The sequence below is a fragment of the Galeopterus variegatus genome, unplaced genomic scaffold (assembly GCF_000696425.1).
Source record: "Galeopterus variegatus unplaced genomic scaffold, G_variegatus-3.0.2 Scaffold856, whole genome shotgun sequence".
Taxonomy (NCBI): domain Eukaryota; kingdom Metazoa; phylum Chordata; class Mammalia; order Dermoptera; family Cynocephalidae; genus Galeopterus; species Galeopterus variegatus.
Window position 1 is genome coordinate 457,227 of NW_007726967.1, and position 19,167 is coordinate 476,393.

Sequence of the window (19,167 nt, forward strand, 5' to 3'; positions counted from 1 at the left end):
CTATAATTGCATAGGAGATCGAAGTTTCTGGCCAAAATCCTTAATTGGTTTAGCTTTCCTCACAGTTTAAGACAATCATCATCTTGTATCAATTTAACAATGGCCTACCTTCACTTTCACCAAATATTTTTACAATAGTGTTCTGTGTACACAAAACAAGTTTATTAATATAGTCTCCATTCAATGATAGCCCTTGCTCTGTTTTTCTTTTGTCTCTGCATCTCTGTTCAGGTGTGAGTGCTTTTTCCTTAAATCCCTTTTTTGTCATTAGTTTTCCTGAGGAAAGAAGACACATTATCAGGAACCATTAAGAACATAATACAGTTGGGAACATTTCTAATCTAAGAAAGAGCTAAACTATATATTATAGGAGTTAACTCCATTAGGTAATACTAAATTTTCTATTGAGGTATCCTACAAGATAGGACTTCACTTTTTAATGGAGTGACAAAAAAAATGCATTATGAATAAAAATTATCTTGGAAAGTTTCCCAGTAAATCTTCCCCCCCTCAAAAAAAAAGTCCTAGAGGTGTTATTGGCTAACACAGTATTCAATGCAAAGTATATCTCAGGATACCCGAGTTCTGTAACTCAGGTAACCTAAGAGGCTGTTGGAGAGTAATGGAATTCATTAGACATTATAAGTATTAGTGATTTCAGGAAGCAGATGTTAAATTCTCAAGCATCTTGGTGCATACTGTCTGTAATCAATGAAACAACCATAAATATGCATGCTGTGCTACATCATTCTGTATATTAAAAAAATGTAAGTTTCCCGAAGGGCATGTAATGAAGCTTGTTATGAGTAAGGTTTAAGTATCAGATACAAATCTCCTAAAAAAATGTTACAAGGTGAATGTTGAATTTTGAATTACATTCTAAAAGGTATTAGGGAATAGACAGTGTTTAGGAAACAACGTCTCAAGAAATCATTGAAAGTTATTTATTCTTTTTTTTTTTTTTTTACTTCATCTAATGAGCAACTGAAATAGTAGGTATCAAAGTAGTTTAAAAACTACAGAGCATTAAGCAAGTATAAGTAACATTATTAAATGTCAGTTTAGAAAAATTAAATTCAAACACTAACCCCTGATTTTTAAAAATCAGTAAATAGCAATAATTTAGTTTATTTTACAACTTAAAATTATCTTGTCTTTTACAGGTGTTACCAGTTATTAATATTAAATATTAAATGACAATAGCATATTTTTTCATTTGACTTATTTATTATTCCTAAGTATATCTTGGCTATTTCTTAAGGTAATTTTAATCCAATGTATTTAAATAACATTTCAATATATTAAAACAAAATTATGTCATTAAATGTTTTTATTTCCACATTCAAAGATACTCTCCTAGGTATTATAGTTTATAGTGTTCTTTGCTTTGCATATATTTAGCACGTGGGAAGGTTTCTGTTAATATTCCAATTGTACTACTAAAACCTATATTTCAGCTGTAAAAGTTCAGGAAAAGTGTGCAACACAGTATGGTCTTTAATGACAGAAGTCCAATAGTCTCTGGGACTGAAGTGAAACAGATTGAAAATATGCATATGAAAAGGCCAGGCATAACCAGATCCCCACAGGTAAGGAAAGAGAGAATATGTTTTTCCTACAATTTGTTGAAAGTTCAGTAACTTGACTATATAATCTCCTGAGTAAAACAAACAAACAAAAAAAACATTCGGTTAAGAGAGCCCTATTTCTGCATTAACATCTGTATTTTAGTATCTGGATAAGCTAATTATAAGTATCTATATTTTTGAACACTAGAGGGAGTATATTAAAGAAAGAAGAAAAGCAAGCCCAACATTGATAATAACTAGTTTCTCAGTGTTTTACATAACATTAGATCTTACCAAACTGCCTGCTTATTTCTTATGATTATAAGTGGAATGCTTAAAATTTATTTAAACAATAACCCATGTCCCTTTTTAAATGCCATTTTCCAGTTCATTTAAAATTTGTAATGATTAATAGCAAAAAAGATTCACAATATTCAAGAAGCAGAAAAACATAGTGAATGCTTTAAAAAGTAGACACACTCGCTCCTCATTTTAGTTCACATATTCTATTAGTAGAAAGTAGAATTATATACGATTTAGAAGATATAATTCTAAGTGCTTCAAAGAATTTATAATCACATCCCTTGGCCTAAGGGAAAAATGGGCACTTCCAAAATCAAAGCCAGACTTTTGTCAGAAGGTAAAGCCCTGAGATTCCAGTCCACATTTAGGATTTAAACAGAATGTCTTCAAAATGTCCATATGGGGGGGAGACAACTTGGGAGCCAGTGGTTGGAGGATGAGAGAGGTAAAGATTTGATGAGTGAATATTATTTAAAAACTCAGAACTCAGACACATAGTAAGCATTATTAGCTATTACTGAGAGATCCTCTGTCCATTTTAAAGAATAAAAATGTAGTTTGAGTTTAATGGAACAGGTTTAATGAGGATAATAAATTATGGACTCAAAGTAGAGGAAACAAGTGCTCCCTCCAAACTAACCCATGAATCACCACCATATGCAATAGAGGGAAAGATTAAAAATCCATATGGAAAGTGTTTAATAATCATCTATTACATGTTCCTGCTCTGCAAATAGTGGATACACAGTGGGAAGCAAAAGATGATAGTTTTTATCTTTGAAAACTTTGCAAGGGCAAGTTTAGAGGTGGAGGAGATCCAGTCATTTATTAATTCACTTCATGAGCAGCTACTAGGAACTTGAGATAAATAAGGAGAAAAAAAAATGGTCACTGACCTCCAGGAGTTGACATTCTAGGGCAGGAAACAATCAATAATAAACAGGAGAAATAAATTGTTCAATATATCAGAAGCTAATAAGTATTAAGGTTAAGTAAAAAGGTAAAACAAGGAAAGAAGGACAGGAATGCCAGAGCATTTAACAACATAGGGAGCTGCCAGAATAGGCCACGGTGAGGTGACACATGAGCAAAACTTCACTGAGGTGAAAGAGTCAGCACAAAAGCAGAGTTAGGCATGAAATGTGTGTCATGCATTTGATCCTGAAACAGCAAGGTTACCCCAGCTGAAGGAAGGAGAGCCACAGAGAGAGTACTTAACAGAGTAGGTCACAGCAGTAACAGAAGAGAGAGGAAAATCTTACAAGTCTTCATAGCCACTATAAACACTTTGGCTTTTTTTTTTTTAAGTTAATTGAGATATAACTTACCTAAAATAAAATCACTCATTTCAGGTATACAGTACAATGAATTTTGAGAAATATATATACACCTCTGTAAGCACCACCAAACATTTCTTGACACAAAAAGGTTTCCTTGTGCCCCTTCCCAGTCACCCACCCCCAAAACCGCAGACACAGGCAACCACTGATCTGTTTCCTGTCATTATCCATTAGATTTGTTATTTCTAGAGTTTCACGTAAGTGGAATTACACAGCGTGAAACACAGAGCACTTTGACTTTGAATAAAATAAGAAACTGCTACAGAGATCTGAGAAGAGTAATGTGATCTAACTTTTCGCTGACTGCTGAGCTGAGAAAGGCTTATGGGAGCAAAGGAGAAGGACAGTAGTCGAGAGGCTACTGTAGCAATCAAAGTGTGAGGACAGGATGCTGACTTGGGCCAGGGTAGCAGCAGTAGAGGACGTAAGAATCGGTCAGATTCTGGAAATGTTTTGAAGATTGAGCCAACAGGCTTTCTGATGAATTCGATTTACTGCATGAGAGAAAGAAGAGTTGACAATGACTCCAAGGCTGGGAGGATGGAACGAAGCAGTCAACTGACATGGGAAAGGCTGCAGGGGATTAGCTTTTGGGGGAGGGAGGAGATAAAGGTTTAGTTTGGGACACGGGGAGGTGAAACATCTCTTAAACATGTAAGTAGAGATATGGAGTAGACCATTGGCTATACAAGTTCAGAGAAAAACTCTCAACTAGAGATACAAATTTGGGAGTCATGGACCTATAAGTGGAATTTATCCACAAGACTGAATAAAAACATCAAGAAGAGGAGTATAATATTTTTTTTTAAAAAGCATAAAAATTTGAGTTAAGACATCCCAGAGGAGGCATAAAAGAGGGTAACACAGAATGAAAAATTAGTGAAGTGAGAAAGTATGGTACTCTTAAAGCCAACTGAAGAAAGATTACTAAAGAGACTGTCAAAAGCTGCTAATAAATTACGTAATAGTAGAACTGAGAATTGACTAGTGGATTAAATAATATGGAGTCACTAACAACCTTAATAGAGGCAGTTTTGGTATAGTGTTGACAGCAAAGATTTGTTTAGAATAGATTTAGGAAAGAATGGGAGGAAATAGGTGATAGTAAATACAGACAACTCTTTCAAGTTTTTTGTAAAAGGGAGCTAAGGAATAGGATGGTAATCTTCAGGGGGAAGAAGGGTCAGGAAAGGATTTTATTATCTTTGTTTTTATCTGTATGCTGATGGGAATCATCTAGGGAAGAGGGAAAAAGATGATGGTATAGGAATGATAGGGGAGAATTATTAACGATTTTCTTAAGTAGATGAGAAAGAACAGGCTCTCATACACAAGTGGATTTTATCTCTTAATACCCTTAATAAGCATTGCTTGGAATTGGATCCTCACATCCAAGTTCCTCATCAGAAAATAAGAGTGTGACTTTAAAAGTTACAAAGTTACATTAGATAGAAAAAATAAGTTCGGGTGCTCTGGGGTGACTATAGCTAATAATGTTGTATTGTATATTTCAAGGTCACCAGCAAAGAGGTTCTTGAATGTTATAACCACGAAGACATGATAAATGTTTAGGTGCATTCTGATTGGATCATTATATAACATGTGCATGTACTGAAACAACAAACTGTACCCCATAAAAATGTACAATTAAAAATAAATAAATACTATCAATTTAAAAAATGTTGTATTGAAGGTTACATGGTTGGTAACCAACATAGAAAAATTACTAGAGTTTAAAAAAGAAAATGCACAAGCAGGGAACAATTGTGAAGTAACAAGCAAATACAAGATAGTTGCTTAGTGACTATAAACATGAGGGGTAGAGATATCAAGTTGGGTAAAAAATTGTGAAGGTGTCAAGATTGTCTGGGATGGTCTCTGCGTTACTGAAGGGAAGACAGAGATAGGCCAAATGGGAAAGATGGGACCACTGGATGTCAGGTTGGAAGGCTGGTTTCGGACATTTGATTTTAAGTAACAGCAGGATAGTGTGTGATCTTTTAAGCAGGGGAGGGGCCTGAAGAAAGCAGTGCATTAAAATTACTCTGGCAGTATTTAGACAATGAATTGGCAGAGAACAAAATAGCTCTAGGGCTATCAAAACATCATCCATGAAATTAATAGCATAGAGATCAAAGAGGTGCCAATGGAAAAGAAGAAGGCAGCCAATCTGAAATCCTCTGTTAGGAAGAACTGCCAAGACTTATCAATGGTATGCTCTTGCTGCATCATGAACTTTTCTTGCATAATCCTTAACACCCCTCAATAAATCCTATTTCTGTTATTATTTGGATAATGCCTTCCTACTAAAATGTAAGTTCCAAGATGGCAGGGGCCACATAGATTTTGCTCACTATTTTATCTATATTGACAAGTCCACTGCCCTGCATATGGTATGCATTCAAAGAAATTTCTGAATGAGTGAATAAGATATGGAGACATATCAAAGAAATAAACAAGAAAGGAGAATTAAAAAAGAGAAAAAAGGAAGAGAGGAAAAAGAGGAGAAAGGGAAAAACAAGAAAGGAGAAAGAAACAGACGATGTAGAGGAGGTAGAGGATGAAGAAGAGAAAAATCAGATTATGGTGAAGTCAAAAGCCTGAAAAACAGCAAAGTGACTGTGCTGTGTGTGACAAAGGTTTAAAGGCAGAAATATCAAGAGTTCAACTCCATCACTTACTCTTTAGTTAACCTGTCTGTCTCTGCTTCCTAATTAGTCATGTGTCACTTAAAGACAGGGATACGTTCTGATAAATGCATTGTTGGATTTTGGATTTTGTGGTTGTGCGAATAAACCTAGATGGTATAGCCTACTACATACCTAAGCTATATGGTACAGCCTATGTTGCTCCTACTTGAGTAATGCATTGCACTACAATGTTACAATGACTGTGTTGTTACTAGGCGATAGGAATTTTTTTTAACTTTATTATAATCTTATGGGACCACCATCATATATGTGGTCTATTGCTGACCGAAATGTCATTATGTGACACATGACAGTATATAGAATAATTGTAGTAACCTCAAAGAGTGACTGTGAGGACTAAATGAGTTAATTCAGACCAGTGCCTGGTACATAGTGAGCACTTAACTGTCAATCATGTGTATCATTATCATCACCATCACCGTATTTCTTCTATAATTTGGGCCACACCACACAGCAGTGACACCATTCTAAGCACTCCTATGTTAAAAAAAATGGAAGAGGCAGCAGAAGTCTAAAACTAATTGGTGGATGAGATGAAGGTTTTCCTTCCAGACCTCACTCACGAACTAACAGAGACAAGAAGACAGGCAGCCCAGCCTCTTTTGCTCCCTTTGTCCCTTCTGAGTTTCTCTACTTTTTCCCACATCCTAAAATTCACATGGGTATCCAAATACCTTGAAATATTTCAGTTTAATTTTTATTTCATTGTGGAAAAAAATGGATACAAGATAGAAGTGGTGGAGGGAAATGAAAAGATACATCTTAAAAGTAGGTCCAATGAAGAAAAAAAGGGTCAGGTAAACATGAAGAAAAATATAGATAATGATATTCTTTTTGTTTTGTTTTGTGTTGTTTTGTTTAAAAAAAAGAATAGAGAACACGAGATATGAAAGAAGCATAGAGTCTCAATGCTTGATGAATAAGCAGAAGGAAAGGAAAGGAAAAGGTGGGTAGAGAAAGCAATGTTAAGTAATATGGAATAAGAGGAAAGAGCTAGAGCAGTAGTTCTCAGCAGAGGTGATTCCCCTTCCCATAGGGTACATGTGGCAGTATCTTTAAACATTTTTAGTTGTCATACTGACATCTTTGGTCGCTACTGGCATCTACTTGGTAGAGACCAGGGATGCTGCTAATCACCCTGCAATGCATAGGACATTACTCCAAAACAAAAAATTATCCACTCAAAATGTCAACTGGGTCGAGTTTGAAAGACACTGAACTAGACAGAGATTAAAGGTAAAAAGGAAGGAATGGAAGTAGATCAGATGCAGTCACTCCTCTGTTCAAAACTCTGCAAAGCCCCCATTTTTATTTTCAGTAAGTATTAAAATCCCCATGCCTGTTTGGCCCTATCACCTGTGAGTATTTTCCCTGCTTATCCACTCCCGCCACACTGGCTTCCTTGTTCTTCTACAAATGCATGGGACATTTGCCCACTACAGGGCCCTTGGACTGCTGCTCCCTCTACTTGGGAAAGTGCTTCCCTAGATTTTCATAGGGGATGAAAGCTTCACTTTCAAACCTTTCCTCCGATGACACCATGTCACTTTCTCAACACGGCTTATTTTGGACCATCCTATTTTAAATTGCCCCTCCTCCCCACCACTGCTTATCTGCATTATAACCTTTTATTATTTCATAGGACTTGTTAACTTCTAATATTTGATATAATTTGGCATTTATTATATTGGCCTGTTTCCCCCATACCCTCTGCATACAGTGCTTGCTCTGTGCATGGGAACTATTGTAAGTGCTTTATACATAACTCATTTAATCTCTATAACCTCTCTATACTGTAGGTAACATTATCGCTATTGCCATTTTAAGGAGGAAATGAAGATAGAGAGATTAAATAGTGTGCCCAATATTGCACAGCAGAGCAATCTGAAAGTCTTCAGAGTCTGAGATTTTACCCTTCTACACTATACCACTTTACTGAGCAACACGGCCTCAAAATCCTATTGTTTAAAAAAAAAAAAGAAAGAAAACATTTTCCAAACATTTATCAAAAATATTCATCTATACAATAAAGAGATAATCAGACTGACAGTTTACTCTACATATAATCGAATAGACATGCATATACCTCTGATGTTTGGGTTTTATAATTAGAAATTTATTTTCAATTAATGATAGTTGATCTGGAATCTTATCATTTTAATCAAAAGTAAAAAGAAAATAATAATCTAGTTACCTTTTTCAGTAATTCTGCCATTATTTTTCAAATGTCTTCTTTAAATGAACTTAAAATGTAGAAGCCATATACCTCTAAAAGCTTGACTGTCACAATGTATGTAAAACATTAATGATTTATTGTAACAAATTTTAATGAGAACAGTAACTGACTGCTGATTGTTAGCAAATGTATCCCCATTTCTTTGGCAACAGACCTTCTCATTGGGAAGAGACTTGTTTCGTGAAGGTAACTTCGGGTGTTAGTAATATTTGTTGAAATTTTAGAATATATTAACACTAATCCCTTAAAATAATCACCTAATATGAAATAATAAAGCAACATATTTATAAATTTGAAAGGCTTGCCCTCCTATCCCAAAAAAACTATGATAGAGCATTGCAGGCATTACCACACAGCTTATTAAGCAAAGTTTAGAATTCATTAACTCAGAGAAAAATCAATTAAACTGAAAAGTGAAATGAATGCTTCTTCCATCTTTGCATCCTATGTGTAACTCAGTATGGCCCTTCACACAATCTACACTGATTTAACTCTAACGCACCCTATCAGAGGTGAAGTTCACCCTACTAAAGGTGATGTTTTTCAAGGGCAGGTACTCAAGCTAACTCACACTTGCATCTTTTTAGCTCAGTGACTTACAAATATCAGGAATTTAATATACCTTTCAAATTTACGAATTAATATCACACAGAAAATAATAAAACAAAGAAAATGCTGTTCTAGCATCAGTTTTAATAAGAAAATATGTTTAATTTACAATGAGCTCTGGAAATATTTTGTCCATCTATGTAGTGACATATTGTAGCACACATCATAAGAAATAACAAAATGATAAAGTTAATCTTTACATACATGAGCATTCTACAGTTTGGGGAGAGTAGTGGATTATAAATATATATATTTTTCCACTTTGAGATTACATCCACTGTGGCCCTTGTAAGAGAGGTAAATTTCTGATAAACCACCCATTTGTTCCCTGCAATAAAAGCCATCAGATTATAGGCATCAGTATTTCTTTTATTCCTTTTTATAGAGACAGGATTATTAATCCTAAATATTATAGAGCTGGACCTCAAAGAATTAGCTAAAAAAATTTTTTTTTAAAGTCAGTCACTTGTTTTGTCTCTTCATCTGAGTCATTCCCACCCACCCACGATTCTCTGAATATGTGTGGAAACTTATATTAGCAGGAGCTTTTATTCCAGCAGAAATATCCCCAACTTCTGTCATTCTTTCAAAGGGATCTATAATATGGGGGTTGGGGGGGGGAGAATTAAGAACCACTGACTTTAGAAGATAATCAATTTGATGGGTATTTTTTAACCTGGTATTTTTCTGTCACATAAATATACAGCTTCAAATCTCAGGATAAGATTTGATATTATGAAATATTTGTGTATTTGATATACATACCAATACATCTGTTAACTTTTGTGTGGTTCTAAAGAAGAGAACCTGTTAGAAATCATAACATTTGCTTTCTCCAGACAATTATGTTATCTGTAGTTAGAAATCTATTTATAGCTTGCCAAACACTATAATAATTGTCTCATTGGGCATAGGTATGTAATTTGGATCACTTCTGTCATTCTACAAGTAAACATTCATCTCAAACATCAATCTGAGTTAGTATTTGCAAAGCAGAAGGAGGGAAAACAAAAATCATAAATATAAGTTCTTTCCTAAAATGTTAATATCTCTTGTCTGAAAGTAGTACCTGGGAGTTTGATTACTTGGAATCCTTTTGTCTTTCCATTCTAAAAAAGAAAAATAGCTTATGCCATATAAGGCAACATTTGTCCAGAGTTGACAGGCCACCTTGTGAATCTACTTTGAATTAAACATTGTGTCTTTATTTTCTCATTTCAGTTAATGCTACTTTCTGCTCTTGTTTAGAGCTTAAATTATTGCTGACTTTGGGTTCTCGGGTCCCATAGGAGACTTTAATTTAGAGCAGTCCTTCCTAATGAACTAACTTTCAATTTAATGAAAACATTTCTATTCATATTATACTGGAAATGAAAACAAACAGGATTTTAGAATAAAGCCAGTTCTGGTACCCTTTATATGTGAGGGTAAGGGGTGACTTATATTCAATTGCACTAAAGTTAATAAAAGAAACCTAATTACAAAATACACATGACATCATAAGCCAGTTCAATAATTTTGTGCCTGTTAAAAAATTCAACAAGATTCTCTAATTCATCAGTCATACACAGAAAGCAAAACAACTGTCAAACACCAAGTATTTCAGAAAACTTAAGGATAGTGACTTCCAAGGCAATTTGATGACAACAAAAGAGAATAGTATAACCACCAATTATTTTTATTTACTTGAAACAACTGTACACAATGCTAGATATAAGCAAGTACCCATACTAGTTGTTCCTTTATCTTCTAAGCCATGATATAAAAAAGCTATGTAATCTTTTCATCAAGATTTTTGTTAAAGACCAAATAGGTTAGAGGTAATTCACTACAACACCTATTTATTTGCAAAATGCAAACTGCAATGTCTAATTTACTCATTGTTAATTTTGCCTCAATACTGGTGCCCATAATTAAGAACAATCCACAAAAGCAATGACTGTTCTCATGAAGATAATAAACTATACAGTAAATATTAATTAAATGATTTATTAGCTTCACTCCAGATTTAAGAAACTGTGTCCACATGTATACTGCTACTGGGAATAAAAATTTGTGAAAACCATGTGGAAGACAATATGGATTAAGAACTATAAAGCTTCCACATTCTGAACATCTAAGAAAATGTAAAAAAAATAATTAATACAAAATTAGGAAAAGCAATAGCACTAAGTGGTTAAATGCCTGGGCTCTGACACCAAAATATGTGGCACTGAAGCCTCACTTCTCCACTTACAAGCCGAGTGATATTGGGCAAGTGACTTAACCTCTCTGGCCTCAGTTTTCCTATCTGTAAAATGGGAACAACAGTACCTTCCTCATCTGACTGTTTTGAGGATTAGATGATTTGATATAAGTAAACACAATAAGAAGGATACCTGGCAGACAGTAAGACCTATCTGTGTTAGCTATTTTTATCATCAAAGGTATTCTTTCTAGTGATATTTAATAATCATAAAAATTGGAAATAAATAGGATACCCATCATTAAAGGAAGATGAAGTAACTTACAGCAAATCTAAAGGTTATAATGTAATATTATTCAAGAAATAGAAAATGCCATTGTATATAATTCATAATTTTATATGACTTCATCTATGTTAAAATATGTACACTAAAAGACTGAAAGGAAATATAGCAAAATAAAATCTTAACATACCTATTTTTCTGTGGTATTAAAGATAATTTTTATTTTCTACATTACAATTCTTTTAGATTTTTCCAAATTTTCTATATTTAGAAGCTGTATTACTTCTGAAAACAGAAAAAAGGAAATCTGCTCCTTAAAAATGTATCCTTTGTTGTTTATTATTCTTGTGTTTATAGCTTGATGTCAGTTATGCACATTCCAATCAGAACTTAGTCAGCAATCTATTGAAATTTTATCATGCTAATTCTCAAACTGCCCATAAAATTTTCATGAACCAGTTCTGTAGTTTGGGAGAATATGTTTTGCTCAAACTTGCATTTCTCTTTTCTTACATTTAAATTTAAATTCCTGAGACCCTCAGAGCAACAAGGGTAGAAAAAATATAATCCAGGTAACAATGAAACCTATTACATTGGTTTTATTATCTATTACTTCACTACTGCCTAAAGCACACTGCCTATTACTTTAAGGCTGCTTGAAGTTCTTATCAGCTAATTCTGTAAGTGTTGAATGGCTTAATTCACTGGAAATAGAGAGACAGCAAGGGATGGTTATCAGCTATCTCTATTTTCTCAAAATGATACTCCTCTTTCAGTATCATGCTAAGCCATCCTGCACAAGAAAAGAAACATTTAAAAGCATTTTACCATTTGGTAAATATACCTCAGTTTGGGGAAGTAGACTGTTGTATATAATAATAAAAGCACAGCTATTGTTACAACTAAATGAACTTTTAAATTCCACTCATTCACAACTTTAAAACTTGGAAAATACTCCAGAGATTATTTTCTATAATTTGTTCTAGTAATGAGTTTTATATGCATGGATTCATTAAACAAAAAAATACTCAGTAGGACTTCCTAGAACAATAAACTACAGAACTTCAAGTGAATAAGCCATTTAAAAAGAGGGAATATGTAAAAGCAAATATATTTTTCAGATAATTGTTAATTCTGTTAATTCTATTTCTTTTTAGCAGCCCCAAATCAGACTGTTTCTTATAGGATTTCAAATTTTTCAGAGTTAAACATAAGTTTAACTTATTTCGGTTTATGACATTTTAAGAAAAATCATGGGTTCTTTCCAGTTCACAGCTACAATGCTTACACACCTTCCACCTATGAAGTCCAAACACTGAGTGATTGTAGGGCACCTACAAAACAACTCATTTTAACTGGTTCTTCTGTGAGAGTCATGTCTACTCACAGTTCAAATCACATAGTAGTCTTGTTACATGAAATCGTAAAATAAAACACTACAAAAAAAGAGCTCAAGATTATAATCAGTCTAAACTAAAAGAAAATCCAGCTAAAGCATCAGTGAATTTTTGTTTCCAGACAAAAGGCTGCTTATTAGAGATTCCAATCTCTCTTTAAAAAGATCTGTGTTCCCACATTAACACCAACATTTCATGCAAAACAGTTTACCAGTGAGATCTTTATAGAACAGGCAAATTGCTACCCAAAGATGTCAGATCATCTGAGAACTATTTTTAAAAAGCAATAGCTTTGTTTCTACATTTCTTAATGAAAAAGAATCACCCACACCTGCTCTACCAGTTATGGTTAACTTCATCCCTAAAACTCTAGCATTTCACCACTATATTTTTTTCTTTTTCGATGTGTATAAAAAAGCAAGATGAATTAATCTTGTATTCCAATGCTATTTGCTGTGAATTACTTTTCCTGCCTGCCTCTTCAAATCTCATCCACATTACAAAGACAGATTCAAAATCTTCCTTTTTGACTCACCTGTTTCTCCAAAGGATGTGTACTTCAGGGAAATCTCCAACATTTAGTTATAACATTCGGATATGTGATCTCCCGTATATTGCATTAATCCAGTTATGTTAATGATGACAACCTGAATAAATTGTAAGTTTCTCAAAATTCATATCTTATCATCTTTCTAAGCTTCTACTTTCTTCCACCAAAGGCTTACCATACTACTAAGTATATAGCATGTATTGGTTTAAAAATCAGTGAATACTCATGCTTATTCTCAGTTCTCCTTTCTTTCCCCCATCCTATAGTGAGAGTGGCTACTAAAGGCAGTAATGCCTTTTTTATACCGCTGATGTTGTAAAACAGGATAAATGCATTCGAAACCAACCTTTAGAGCTCATTGAGACTAGAAACTACAACTTACTCATCTTGAAGCAATAAAAAGATGGCATAGTACTTGAAACATGGTAAGCACTGAAAAAATATATTGAATTATATTTTAGCCTTTTCCATTATCATATAAAAGACTAAAAGATCCATATTATTTCTCAAAAGTCTAGTTATTTGAGATTTTATTAAATTCTGAGGGCAAAATAAAACTGCTCCTAGATTTTCTAGAAATCCTTTCCTTCTAATATACAATCCAATTATAACTTTTATGATTAAATAATTATAACTAAATAATCGTAAAAAAGACACTCATAATAATTCTTAATGCTGGACAGACTAGAGTTTTGTTAATAATTATTAAAGCATATCAAACAGCTACTATTGTGTTTGAATCTATGCTACTACCTGAATTTTCAGATGACTGAAGTCCAGAAAACTTCTACAAAGAAAAGCAGTTTCAAAGTAACCTCAAACAAAAGTCTAATATGTTGGTACAGAGTTTATGCAAAGATAAAGGGCAGTATATTCAAAAAAATAAGACTGCATTTTAATTAGATTGTAAAACAGCAGAAAAGAAAAATACCATATGATGACAGACAGTGATCTAGTCATAGTTGTTATTTTTTTATTTTTAATTTCTGTTCTAAGTTAATAAGAGCTCACTGCTAACATATCAAAATTTATTATGGCTAAAAGTATAGCATTGCCAATATTGTAATTAGAATTCTAAATGTAACAATTTATATTTAACATATACCAATTAAACTGCCAGAACATTGAATATAATAAATGACAAATTAATAGCAACATTTATAAGTCATAAGTATTCATATGTCATAGAAGACAACAAGCTTTGTAGTTTACAAAGCTTTGTTATTCCTTTATTCAAAACTACATCAAAGACATGTGCAGTCACATATGCTATACTATCCTAAAAAGATAAACGCTGGACAACTGCAAGATGTCTTAGGTTAAACATGCCCTATAAATATTTTGTTCTCAAAATAACTCTCACTCATGTTATATAAATAGCCAATGTTTTAAGACTCAGCCATAGTATATACACTTCCATGTGCAAACCTAGGATGATGATATCCACACAAAAGTAATTAACAATCACATCACATCATTTATCATTCATAAATTTCAGTTTCAAGGTAAGATTTTTACAAAAAAAAAAAAAAAAAAGGCCCTGGCAGCCAATCGAAGCTGCCAAAACATCAAGTCAAAATTTTATCTCTATATCTGTCAGAATTCTCCATCTACTCAACTGTACTTTCCTATTCATTTTATATACTATCTGGTTTTCTATCCTTAAAAATCCTCAAGTAAATGAAGACACAGATGGGAAGAGCGATCAAAAGATTCCCTCATTTGCATCTTTGTGATTCTTACCAAGAACTACTAGGAGGTTAAAAGTTTCACTACAGATCTATTTATCCTCCAAATGTCCATAGCATAATAAGGCTAAGCAAAACCAGGACCATGTGTAGTCTCTTGTCATTTATTCTATGCCAAATACTGACTGGACTGACAAATCATAACATAAGGAAGTATGGCCCACAGATGCATAATTTTGATTGACTATCTTTCTCTTAATCTCAGCCTCGAGAAAACAGTAATTAGTGTGCGGCTGTAAGTTTCCCACATCCCCACCTTAGAAACCTCAACAACTATAAGGCACAATTGTGCCAAAAGGAACATACCCTATTTGTTCATTTTTTAAAACGCCATAATGTTTCAGATGAAAACACAGCCTGCCAAAGATGTCAAATAAAAGAATAACAAAGAAACGAAGAGCATCTTTAGACTTGAATTTCAATGCATAACCCCTCCATCTGTCATCCAGTTGTGAAGCAATAATCCTAGAGAAGCCCTGCAAACACGAATAAGTTTTATCCCCGCATCTGTATCAACAGCCATTCTCAGGACCTCAGTAGTAATTATGCTCTGTCTGTGGAGCAACCTACAGGAATGACATTTGCCATGACAAACCGAACCCTGGCGACGAGTGGGCCATTTTAACAGACTTACATTTGGCAGCAAATGCGGAGTTCAGTTCATAGTGGTATTGGGGGAGGGGGGAGAGGAACGGAGGGGGAGGACGGGGGACTCTTTCCTCGAATTTGCATTGTAAATTGAATGCTGGAGGTTAATCTCTAGAGACTATTTATCCAAACAACGCCAATATCCACTGCCATGGCCTCACTAATAGGATTTCAATTTTGGACCTAGACTACGCCCCAACTCGTCTTCCAACTGCGGCCACCACCACCTTCGAAGTTACAGTCTTAGCTCTCATCGCAACTGGGGCTGCGGACTCCATCACCAAGAACCTCACCAGGAGCCCGTTCTGTAGTGGAACGGCGCGCTGGGACTCTGCCACCAGCTCCGCGACGCCACCAGCAGCTAGCCGGGCTTGCGGGAGACCCCACCCCTCCGCGCCCAGCCCCCGCCCCCGCCCCCGCCCGAGCCGCCGCCTGAGGTACGCAGCCTCAGCGCTGACACGGTCTCAGTCTCCGCTTCTTTCCATTCGCATCACTGGGGAGAAGGGTGGGGGCGGGGGCAGAATTGGGATGGGGAGAGGGGGGAAGAACCAAAACAGTCCCAGTTCCAAAGGGCCAAGACGCCAGTGGCAAGACACGCGCCCGCCACACACACACACACACACACACACACACACACACACACACACACTCGCCTGCGCGCCCCGCTTCCCAGGTTCAATGCCAAGTGGCGACAGGATGAAAGCAAGTAAAGAAGGAGTGATGGGGTGGCCAGAAGGCCCAGAGTTACTGGGAGTGACGTTCGGAGGAAAACAGGGGATGCTTCAGGAACTGCGAAAGTGAGAAAGTCCCAGACCCCCTCCACATCCCCAAGGCTGGGCTCTTCTGCCGGTAGCCCGGGTCGCCTTCCTTCAGCGGGGCTCGGGAAGCGGGGAAGGGAGCCGGAGCCGAGCTTCCCCGAGGAGGCTGCCCTCCCCCGCCTGGCGCAGGGCCCAGAACCCGGCCCCCCTTCAGCCCCAGCACGGGGAGGCTGCCAGGCAAGGGGCGGACTTGCCAAAGGACTCTGGAGGAGCAAGAGGGCAGGAAAGGAGCATCTTGCACGCTCCGGCCGGGCCGCTCACGTCTTCCTCTGCCGACACACCCCCGGTTAACCCCCTCCCCGTCCTCACACACATACACACGCACAGACAGAGACACGCGTGCCCTCACCCCCACCCACCACCATCCCAGGTCTATCGATTAAAACACTAGTTGATTTCTCCCTGATTGAAAAAAGAAAGTGCAACAACAACTCTTCTCAGAAGTCGCCAGAGCAAAGAAAAGTCCGTCTGCAGGCGTCTTTCTGTAGTTTCCCAGGAGTTTAGAAACCTGGCGGTCCGCAGCGAAAACGGGACCGGGATCCCCGAGACGGCAAAGGGCGCCGAACTCCCTCCCCACCCCGGCGCCCCTCACCTCCTTAAGTTCCTTGGCCACGTCCTTCAGGTCGCCCAGGACTAATTCCAGGTCCTCCACGATGATCTTGATCTGTTCCTTCACCTTGGTTTTGGAGGCTGCCGGCGGTCCCTCGGCTGGAGAGGACGAGGAGGGGTTCCCCTGGGGCTTGGCTGACATTCTTTGGGGGCAAGCGAGGCAGGTCAGGACAGTCTGGCGAGCGGAGGCTGCTGCGCGCCCCCGTCCCTGGCGCTGCTACGGCCGCGGCCGCCCCGGTCCCCCCACATCTTGGGCGCTCCCTGGGCAGCGGCGGCTGGCTGCGCTCGGCGCTCGGCCGGGCGGCCGCACCGTGGTGCTGCCATCTACTCCCCGAGACGCGGCGCTCGGCGCGGGGCTGCAGACGGGCAAGTACAATATAGAATTAACTGAAAGGGGAAAAGTTACAATTGGCTTCTAGGCCCAAACTGAGAAAGCTGGTAGAATCCTAGTAGTGCTATCTATCACTATCTTCTGATCATTAAAGATCACTTAAAGCAAGTCTCCATAAAATATTCCTAAAGAAGAAAATTTTATAAAGAAAGTTAAAAATATTGAGGAGAAAAAGACAGAATAAAAATGATACATAAATACAAATTAAATCTATTTAGTCATGATTTTTGTATTACCCTCATGGAAAGTTGTTCATTCTTTTGGTTTATATGGACTCTCTTAGAGATCAGTATAATGTTTTAAACCCAAATTATACGGACCACACAGCAAAAGTCTCACCTAATAAAATTTCTGATGAATCTCTGTATAAATTTGTCTATGTACCATTGCTAGCTGAAATGGGTACATAGCCAAACCACATTACTTATAAACTTAGGATACCAGATTTCTTTTTTTTTTGTTGTTTCCTTTTATTGAAACATAATTGATTGCACATATCTGTGGGGTACAGCATTGAACATCAGTACATGTACAATATATGATGCTCAAATAAGGATAATCACTATATTTATCATCACACAACGTATTTATTTTTTGTGGCCCTTTTCCAATTTCTCATTAAAGGAAGGTCTCACTCATCTATAGAAGTAATTGTAGACTCAGCCTTATATTTCTTCTGTCTCTTTATTCATTATTTTCTGAATTTTGTAGCAAGAAGAATTGGATAATTATAGGAGATCATCTAGTGGTTGTTTCTTCAGTTACAAGTCTTTATCAGTAATATTTGTGTGTGTATATGTGTGTGTTTAATACATTGCAATTGATCCCTAATAGTTAGTCTGCAGAAGAAAATCCTGTGACACTGACATAATTTTTAATTCACAAAGAGCACAAGAATGTTTCTGAAATAGCTTGTCCTATTTTGTTAGCAGTGACTTACTGATACACTACTATAATATCCTTCATTGATTCTCAAAGAAACAATGATGTATATAATATAAAATCATTCTTAATGTAGACTTTTCTTTTTCGTTTTTCTTTTGTGTAAACTTATTTTTGTTTGTAAAATCCAATGAAGTCATGGATTTGAAAAGACAAAGAATTAAAAACAGAAAGGAGGCTTTGTTCTGACCAAAATAGTTTTCACTGGGAGATGGGGGTGGGGAGTGATGGAGAAGGATATGGAAGTCTAGGAGACAAAATGCAGCTAGTGATGCAGCTGGGAAAAATTAGAAAAGTTCTCCATATATACATTGACTAGAATGTATGTTGCATATGTCTAGGCAGTGATTCTCAAACTCTAGCGTGCATCACAGCTTGTTGAAACACAGATTGTTGGACCCCACTCCCAAGGTGTCTCCTTCAGTATATCTGGGGCGGGTCTGAAATTTGCATTATAACAAGTTTCTAGGCTTCTGGTGGGGATGCACACTTTGGAAACCACTGACATAATTAAATATATTGCTCTAATTAAATATATCAATGAGAAAGAAGTCAAGTTTGCTTTTAAGATTTTGAGTACATAGGGATGCACACTTTGGAAACCACTGATATAAGAGATTAAAAAAGAAACTTTAATTTTCTTTTTAGCTGGAATTATCTTTAAAGATCATCTAGTTAAATCTCTTTGTGTTATAGATGAGAAAACTAAGGCCATGGGGAACTAAATAGCATATCCAATGTTTCACATCTAGGTAACAACAAATTGGGAGCTGAAACTCCTTGTTGATTCATACATTTTGTTGAATTGTCTCCATTTGTCTGGGGAATG

The 19,167-nt window shown here is 36.3% G+C and overlaps 1 protein-coding gene across 2 annotated transcripts in view; it reads right to left on the minus strand.

Annotated features, from left to right (window-relative positions):
* Positions 1-17,355, minus strand: part of PRR16 (proline rich 16) — a 329,542-nt gene extending 312,187 nt beyond the window's left edge. Inside the window, exon 1 of one of the 2 annotated variants that reach the window (XR_550493.1) lies at positions 16,989-17,190. Coding sequence is in view for 1 of the 2 variants with exons in the window: in XM_008572971.1 (XP_008571193.1) it covers positions 16,989-17,147 (159 nt within the window). In the remaining variant the exon portion in view is untranslated. Of the gene's footprint in view, positions 1-16,988 lie in introns of both variants that reach the window. The other variant, XM_008572971.1, reaches the window with a different exon arrangement.
* Between the last annotated feature and the right edge of the window lie 1,812 nt (positions 17,356-19,167).